This window comes from Eptatretus burgeri, chromosome 7 (assembly GCF_056783735.1).
Source record: "Eptatretus burgeri isolate ZD-2024b chromosome 7, Ebu_testis_v1, whole genome shotgun sequence".
Classification (NCBI taxonomy): domain Eukaryota; kingdom Metazoa; phylum Chordata; class Myxini; order Myxiniformes; family Myxinidae; genus Eptatretus; species Eptatretus burgeri.
In genome coordinates this window covers 110,047,759-110,057,910 of record NC_140967.1, presented here as the reverse complement: position 1 = coordinate 110,057,910, position 10,152 = coordinate 110,047,759, and the positions used below count along the sequence as shown (strand labels likewise).

The following is a 10,152-nucleotide window of genomic DNA, read 5'->3' as shown; positions in this document are numbered from 1 at the left end:
ATATATATATATATATATATATATTTCTATACTATATATATATATATATATATATATATTTCTATACTATATATATATATATATATATATATATATATATATATTTCTATACTATATATATATATATACTTCTATATATATTTTCATATATATATATATATATATTTCTATACTATATATATATATATATATATATATATATATATATATATATATATATACTTCTATATATATTTTCATATATATATATATATATATATATATATATATATATATATATATATATATATATATGTAAATATATAGAAGCCTGGTGTTGGCGCAGTGGTTAGGGCAGCGGCTTGGGATCCAAAAGTTCCTGAGTTCAAGCCCCGTTGGGCCACTGAATTAATACACCAGGGGGTTGACTCAGCCTGTCATCCTTCCGAGGTCGGCGAAATGAGTACCAGTGTACTGGGCCGGTGTATACCCCGGTTAAAATAGGTGTACCATATCCCTGTGTTGTAAGAGGTGACCAGGGTTGCGTCAGGAACGGCATCCGGCGTAAAACATGTGCCACATCACGATGCGGATCATCCGGATGATCCGCTGTGGCGACCCCTAACGGGAGCAGCCGAAAGAAGAAGAAGAAGATATATATAGCGCATCACCATCCATGGTCGACATCGACTGGCAGAGGCTTGGATGTGGAGTTAACATATATTTTCAGTATATATATATATATATATATATATATATATATATATATATATATATATATATTTATATGTGAGTACATAAGTATATGTATCTACGAGGTGTGTTCAAAAGTATCCAACCTTAATTTTTCGTGCGTAAACAAATGAAGCTAGGGAGGCATGGTTTGGTGCACATATGTAGGCGATCCTAATCCGTATGCGTGAATATTTTCCCGCCTGCAGAAGCTGTCAGTCGCCGACAGACCGTCGATGAGTGAGGAAGTGTAAGACAGTGCCGTCGGATTTTCGTTTTTGACAAAATGACGGAAAAACTTGAACAACGCTACTGCATCAAATTTTGTGTAAAGCTTGGCGATTTCCAGGTGGAAACGATCCGCAAGATTCAACAGGCCTTCAGGAACGAAGCAATGGGCAACACGCAGATAAAAGAGTTGTACAACCGCTTCAAATATGGTCGCACATCAGTGGAAAGTGAAGCACATTCTGGTAGGCCCTCAACATCCCGAAATGAGATCCTCATTGACCTAGTGAGGACCCTGCTGATGCAGGATCGTCGAATCACGATCAGGGAACTTGCAGACGAGGCAGACGTCAGCATTGGATCCGTTCATTCCATTGTGACTGAGGATTTGGGCTTAAGGAGAATCTCAGCGAAGTTCGTGCCAAAGCTGCTAACGATCGAGCAGAAGCAACTCTGTTTGGAGATCGCACAGGACATGCTGGAGACAGTGAAGAGCGATCCCAACTTCTTCAACACAGTGATCACTGGCGATGAGACCACAGTGATCCGTCATTTTGTCAAAAACGAAAATCCTACGGCGCTCACTTCCACTTCCTCACTCATCGGCGGTCTGTCGGCGACTGACAGCTTCTGCAGGTGGGAAATATTCACGCATGTGGATTACGATCGCTTACATACGTGCACCAAACACGCCTCCCCAGCTTCATTTGTTTACACACGAAAATTAAGGTTGGATACTTTTTGAACACACCTCGTATATATGTATATATGTTTCTGTATATATGTATGTATATAAATATATATATATATATATATATATATATATATATATATATATATATATATATATATATATATATATACGTTTTCATGTTTTTCCCCTCACCAAAGGAGAAGGTATTGCATTTGGGTCTGTTTGTTTGTCTGTCTGTTTTTCCGCACAAATTTTTTTTGTGTTTTTCTCCGCAACCGCTTGTCAGATTGAGACGAATTTTTCACCATTTGTGCGACTCCTCATGGAGAATGTTGTAACGATAATTGTGACATCATATGTCACGTGGTGTGGTAGCCATATTGGAAAAACGGAAACATTTTGGACCTCTGCATCTCTGAAACCACATCAACGAAAAAAAAATTGAAACTTGGCAAATAGCAATTACTCTTTGTGGGGAGTGAGCGAGATTTTTTTCATGTCATCATTGGTGCCTTCGTTATGACGTCATAATTGCTTATGTGGAACTCCACATCCAATCAGTATGAAAATTTTTGAGTCATCTGGGGAAAAAATGGTGAACAGAAAAAAAATTGAAGATGTCATCGGTGATGTGATATATATATATATATATATATATATATATATATATATATATATATATATATATATATATATATATATATATATATATATATATATATATATATATATCTTCTTCTTCTTCTTTCGGCTGCTCCCGTTAGGGGTCGCCACAGCGGATCATCCGTATGATCCGCATAGTGATTTGGCACATGTTTTACGCCGGATGCCGTTCCTGACGCAACCCTGGTCGCCTCTTACGACACAGGGATATGGTACACCTATTTTAACCGGGGTATACACCAGCCCAGTATACTGGTACTCATTTTGGCGACCTCGGAAGGATGACAGGCTGAGTCAACCCCCTGGTGTATTAATTCAGCGGCTCAACGTGGTTTGAACTCAGGACCTCTTGGATCCTAACCACTGCGCCAACACCAGGCACATATATATATATATATATATATATATATATATATATATATATATATATATATATATATATATATATATATATATATATATATATATATATATATATATATATATATATATATATATATATATATATATATATATATATATATATGATTCAGCAGCCATATATTTTTTTTCAAAACCTTCAAAAATCTTCTTCTCTGAAATGGCTGAACAGATCGAGACCAAACTTTACACGTATGACCACCTGTCTATGAGGAACAAAAGGTTTACACATATGATGTCATAGGTCACATGGTTTGGCAACCATATTGGATTTACCCTAAAACTAATAAAAAATACACCACTCAAAAGAAGTCCTGGTGAGGGTCTGTAATCTCTGATGGCTCTTTTTCTTGTTTTCTGTTGTAATGCTGCTGTCGATCTTAGTAAATATTTTCTCAAAGACCAGGAACTCGACCCACACCCCTTCCATTTGGCTATTGGTTTCCATGATGATGGTTTCAACTATCGTGGCATTTTCCAGGAACCTAACCCCCACAATATTGAAGGGTTTTCTGTATATAATCATCGTGATTGGAAGTATTTTGAAGGTTATTTGTGTTCTATATTGTTCAAGTATATAATTCAATTTAAAATGAAGCTTTTTAAAAGTTTAAAGGCATATAAATTAATCAATTCTGAGGTTTCCCACCATTTTACCCAGAATCTCTGAGATCACCATATCTAATATCTTACATTAGTTATTTGGAAATGTGGTTTGTCCTTTATAACGTCTTTAAAAACAGTAATTTTCCTGCTCGGAATGATTTTCAATTTTGCTTCACTGCCAGACAGGCAAACAGAGTAAAAATATTATCTCACTCCTCCCTGTGCATGTGCGATCAGGACAAATTCAGAGCCAAAGTACAGTAAAACAGCAAAGTTGTCTTCCTATTCATGTTCCGATTCATTTTCAAAATATAACATTCGATTTAAATAAGTTGTTCCTCAATCATAAAAAATAAGACAGACGGACGAACGAACACAAACTAATTGCTTAACCCCACTTTTTACTTTGCGTAAACACAAAAAAACAAGTGAAAGAGTCGTCGTCAATGCCACACATCGAACATGATAAAAGTTCCATGAGAACAACCAGGTGCACCGATGACCGTGTATATGGAGAAACGTTCTCAAAGTTAAAGGCAAAAACCAGATGTTTAGCAAGGCATCGCATGCATTCCTTGGCGTCTGGGCTTCTCAGCCAGCATGCTCCGCGCCAATTGTTCACATTTCAGGATTTGGAGGCACTGCAACCATATCTGCTGCACAAGCCGTGTCCTCCATCACTCTTGAACATTATTAAAGTCGATTTTGCTTCAACGTACCACCACTTGAGATTTCAGCTTCTTTGCCACTAAAAACTCAGAATGTTCAACAGCAGATATTTTTCGATGCAAAATGTGTTATTTTTGCAAAAAATAAACAATACATTCTGTGCACTGTTTCCTCCCCACCTTTGTCTCTTCTTTACCTTTTCATCATGTCATCATGGAAGTTTGTTTTAGTTGATAACTCCATTTGGAAGTTTGTTTTAGTTGATAACTCGATTTGGAAGTTTGTTTGGTTGATAAGTTGATTTGGAAGTTTGTTTGGTTGATAACTCGATTTGGAAATTTGTTTGGTTGATAACTGGATTTGAAAGTTTGTTTGTTTGATAACTGGATTTGGAAGTTTGTTTGGTTGATAACTTGATTTGGAATTTTAGTTGATAACTCGATTTGGAGGTTTGTTTGGTTGATAACTTGATTTCGAAGTTTGTTGGGTTGATAACTTGATTTGGAAGTTTGTTTGGTTGAGAAGTTGATTTGGAAGTTTGTTTGGTTGATGACTCGATTTGGAAGTTTGGTTGATAACTGGATTTGGAGGTTTGTTTGGTTGATAACTTGATTTCGAAGTTTGTTGGGTTAATAACTTGATTTGGAAGTTTGTTTGGTTGAGTAGTTAATTTGGAAGTTTGTTTGGTTGATGACTCGATTTGGAAGTTTATTGGGTTGATAACTGGATTTGGAGGTATGTTTGGTTGATAACTTGATTTCGAAGTTTGTTGGGTTGATAACTTGATTTGGAAGTTTGTTTGGTTGAGAAGTTGATTTGGAAGTTTGTTTGGTTGATGACTCGATTTGGAAGTTTGGTTGATAACTTGATTTGGAAGTTTGTTTGGATGATAACTGGATTTGGAGGTTTGTTTGGTTGATAACTTGATTTCGAAGTTTGTTGGGTTGATAACTTGATTTTGGAAGTTTGATTGGTTGATAAGTTGATTTGGAGGTTTGTTTGGTTGATAACTTGATTTGGAAGTTTGTTGGGTTGATAACTTGATTTGGAAGTTTGTTTGGTTGATAACTTGATTTGGAGGTTTGTTTGGTTGATAACTCCATTTGGAAGTTTGTATGGTTGATAACTTGATTTGGAAGTTTGTTTGGTTGATGACTCGATTTGGAAGTTTGGTTGATAACTTGATTTGGAAGTTTGTTTGGTTGATAACTGGATTTGGAGGTTTGTTTGGTTGATAACTTGATTTCGAAGTTTGTTGGGTTGATAACTTGATTTTGAAGTTTGTTTGGTTGATAAGTTGATTTGGAGGTTTGTTTGTTTGATAACTTGATTTGGAAGTTTGGTTGATAACTTGATTTGGAAGTTTGTTTGGTTGATAACTCCATTTGGAAGTTTGTTTGATTGATAACTTGATTTGGAAGTTTGTTTGGTTGATAAGTTGATTTGGAAGTTTGTTTGGTTGAAAAGTTGATTTCGAAGTTTGTTGGGTTGATAACTTGATTTTGAAGTTTGTTTGGTTGATAAGTTGATTTGGAGGTTTGTTTGTTTGATAACTTGATTTGGAAGTTTGGTTGATAACTTGATTTGAAAGTTTGTTTGGTTTATAACTCCATTTGGAAGTTTGTTTGATTGATAACTTGATTTGGAAGTTTGTTTGGTTGATAAGTTGATTTGGAAGTTTGTTTGGTTGAAAAGTTGATTTGGAAGTTTGTTTGGTTGATAAGTTGATTTGGAAGTTTGTTTGGTTGATAAGTTGATTTGGAAGTTTGGTTGATTACTCGATTTGGAGGTTTGTTTGGTTGATACCTCGATTTGGAGGTTTGTTTGGTTAATAAATTGATCTGGAGGTTTGTTTGGTTGATTACTCAATTTGGAGGTTTGTTTGGTTGTTTACTCGATTTGGAGATTTGTTTGCTTGATAACTTGATTTGGAAGTTTGTTTGCTTGATGACTTCATTTGGAGGTTTGTTTGGTTGATAACTCGATTTGGAAGTTAGTTTGGTTGATAAGTTGATTTGGATGTGTGTTTGGTTGATTACTCGATTTGGAAGTTTGTTTGGTTGATTAGTTGATTTGGAAGTTTGTTTGGTTGATAACTTGATTTGGAGGTTTGTTTGGTTGATTATTCGATTTGGAGGTTTGTTTGGTTGATAACTTCATTTGCAAGTTTGTTTGTTTGATAACTCGATTTGAAGGTTTGTTTGGTTGATTACTCGATTTGGAGGTTTGTTTGGTTGATAACTTCATTTGCAAGTTTGTTTGTTTGATAACTCGATTTTGAGGTTTGTTTGGTTGATTACTCGATTTGGAGGTTTGTTTGGTTGATAACTTCATTTGCAAGTTTGTTTGTTTGATCACTTGATTTGGCGGTTTGTTTGGTTGATAACTCGATTTGGAGGTTTGTTTCCTTGATTACTCGATTTGGAAGTTTGTTTGGTTGATAACTTGATTTGAAAGTTTGTTGGTGGAGAACTTGATTTGGAGTTTGTTTGGTTGATAACTCGATTTGGAAGTTTGTTGGTGGAGAACTTGATTTGGAAGTTTGTTTGGTTGATAAGTTGATTTGGAAGTTTGTTGGTGGAGAACTTGATATCAAACCTTCCAGCTGTCCATTCCGATCTGTAGTGCGTGCAAGTTTCCGTTTCCAGAAGCATTGCATGCCCTGTACAAAGTAACGAGATTATGAAGTGCAAACCGTGCCTCCGAGTTTAGCGCATTGTGATCGTTTGGCAGTTCTACAAACAAGCTGCGGTGTCTCGGGGGTGGAGGTCTCGGTGGAGGGGGGGTCGGCCTCACATGAAGGGCATTCCATTTCAAGGCGCTGCGAAACCTGATCGCCATTGCGATGTGTGTATTGAGTTTCACAACACCAAAGAGGTCCGAAAAGGAATTCCTTGAGCAGTTTTGTTGTTTAGGGTCGAGAATCAAACCGCACGGTGCTGAGTTTGGGTGGGGAGAGAGGATGTAAAAGGGGATGGGGGGGTATGGAGGGGAGAGGGGACAAACTGAGACGGACCTTTTCCCATTTGCTTCATCCGAGGTGTTCCGTTCTCTCTGACGCCGGTTCTTGAACCAGTTGCTCACTTGCACCACCGATAGACCCGTGAGCCTGGCCAGACGCCGCTTCTCCTCGAGCGCCGGGTACTTAACCTTTTCGTAGCACTCCCGGAGCACGGTTCGAGATTTCTCTTTGATGCAGTAGACCATTTGATCACCGTCCCAGATGGTACGTGGTAAAGGGTGACGTCTCCGCACGCGGTACTTGTCCACCGCTCCCAGGGGACGCCCGCGGGTCCGTTCAGCCTCAGCATAGCGTGCCTTGTACCAAAGTCCCTGCAGCAAGGTGTGGTTCGCAGGGTGGAACAAATGGCTCTGCAGAATGGCGTACAGCTGGGGGAAATCTTCAGCTTGAAATGCGAGGACCGCACGCGCTTTCAGCAAACACTCGCTCGCCCGCAGCAGCTCCACGGCCGGCAGGGATGCCACGAAGCTCCGGAGACGCTCCAAGTCACCCGCACGCAACACGTCCTCGCACGCCCGCTCCACTTGCTCCGAAGAGAACGTCAGCATCGCATTGGGAGGTACGGCTCCGAAGATCTCGCGCACGAACGCGGGCACGACCACGTCGCTCACCAGCAGACCGGGACCGGAGCCCGGCGGGGAATGTCCCGCGGAAACGGCGGCAAACAGCGGAAACGCTCCGGAGCGCGCGGGTCGCGCTTCGTCCTGGAATTCCGAGAGTCGGAGCGCGCTTTCGCACGCACTCGAAGCCCCGAGTGTTAGCTGTTGAAGTTGCGCGGCCATTTTTTGGTGGGGAACGAGGGTGGGAGAGGAGAAGAGGAAGAAGGATGGATCCAGTGGGGAGGGCTCTGGGTTGAAAGTTTCAATAGTTTGCGATGTCATGCACGTTCACTAGGTGCATGACCAAGGATAATATCGTGATCGACTGGCAGGGTGTCCTGGTTGATTTGTAATAAATTAAGGAGGCGATAATTAATTAATGTATGGAACGGAACACTGCTGGGAAAGTATTTCCAGATTCTCAGAGCCACGTTGCCATTGGGGATCCGGTCCGAAGGCTCTGACATCATGGCGCCGACTCAGCTCCTCCTGCCCTGTTCTCGCTCCAGATGTACATACCATATCGTTTGCTTTGTACGCAATAATAATGGCTTCATTATGGAGTCTTATAGTCTCGCATATGTTTCAACATCAACATCAACATCAACATCATCAACATCAACATCAACATCATCAACATCAACATCATCAACATCAACATCAACATCATCAACATCAACATCAACATCAACATCATCGTCCTGTGCTGCTCGTGCAGTTTCTGAGCAAGGATTATGTTTCACGTCGTCTTCCCAGTGCTCTGTCAGGATGCCGGTGATAACTCGCCGACTGTGGGCGAAACACACCGTGGGATTGTTAACGTCCACGAACTCATGCTGGTGAACGGGACACTCAACTCCACGACCTCCCATGGATGGCGGACACATCGATGGATGACGGACACACCGATGCATCTCCCCACTTGTGAAACATTATGTTGACAACGATGGATGGTGGACACACCGATGCGTCTCCCCACTTGTGAAACACCATGATGACACCGATGGATGACGGACACACCGATGGATGACGGACACACCGATGGATGACGGACACACCGATGGATGACGGACACACCGATGCATCTCCCCACTTGTGAAATACCATGATGACACCGATGGATGACGGACACACTGATGGATGACGGACACACCGATGGATGACGGACACACCGATGGATGACGGACACACCGATGCGTCTCCCCACTTGTGAAACACCATGATGACACCGATGGATGACGGACACACCGATGGATGACGGACACACCGATGGATGACGGACACACCGATAGATGACGGACACACCGATGGATGACGGACACACCGATGGATGACGGACACACCGATGGATGACGGACACACCGATGCGTCTCCCCACTTGTGAAACACCATGATGACACCGATGGATGACGGACACACCGATAGATGACGGACACACCGATGGATGACGGACACACCGATGGATGACGGACACACCGATGCGTCTCCCCACTTGTGAAACACCATGATGACACCGATGGATGACGGACACACCGATGGATGACGGACACACCGATGGATGACGGACACACCGATAGATGACGGACACACCGATGCATCTCCTCAATTGTGAAACACCGTGGTGACACCGATGGATGGTGGACACACCGATGGATGGCGGACACACCGATGCATCTCCCCACTTGTGAAACACCGTGGTGACAACGATGGATGGTGGACACACCGATGGATGGTGGACACACCAATGCATGGTGGACACACCGATGGATGGCGGACACACCGATGCATCTCCCCACTTGTGAAACACCGTGGTGACAACGATGGATGGTGGACACACCGATGGATGGTGGACACACCAATGCATCTCCCCACTTGTGAAACATCATGGTGACACCGAAGGATGGCGGATACACCATGGTGACACCGATGGATAGCAGACACACCGATGCAACTCTACACTTGTGAAACACCATGGTGACACCGATGGATGGTGGACACACCGATGCATCTCCTCACTTGTAAAACACCATGGTGACACCTATGGATGGTGGACACACCGATGCATCTTCCAACTTGTGAAACACCATCGTGACACTGATGGATGGCAGACACGCCGATGCATCCCCCAACTTGTGAAACACCATGGTGACACCGATGGATGGCGGATACACCATGGTGACACCGATGGATAGCAGACACACCGATGCAACTCTACACTTGTGAAACACCATGGTGACACCGATGGATGGTGGACACACCGATGCATCTCCTCACTTGTGAAACACCATGGTGACACCGATGGATGGTGGACACACCGATGCATCTCCCAACTTGTGAAACACCATGGTGACACCGATGGATGGTGGACACACCGATACATCTTCCAACTTGTGAAACACCATGGTGACACCAATGGATGGCGGATGCACCATGGTGACACCAATGGATAGCGGACACACCAATGCAACTCTACACTTGAGAAACACCTTGGTGACACCAAAGGATTGCAGACGCACTGATGCATCTCCCCACTTATGAAA

General features: G+C 41.8%; 1 protein-coding gene across 1 annotated transcript in view; it reads right to left on the bottom strand.

Annotated features, from left to right (window-relative positions):
* Positions 1–7,945, bottom strand: part of LOC147024086 (uncharacterized) — a 36,828-nt gene extending 28,883 nt beyond the window's left edge. Inside the window, exon 1 of the mRNA XM_085890279.1 lies at positions 7,008–7,945. Coding sequence (XP_085746405.1) covers positions 7,008–7,894 — 887 coding nt within the window. The 5' untranslated portion in view covers positions 7,895–7,945. The remainder of the gene's footprint in view (positions 1–7,007) is intronic.
* Between the last annotated feature and the right edge of the window lie 2,207 nt (positions 7,946–10,152).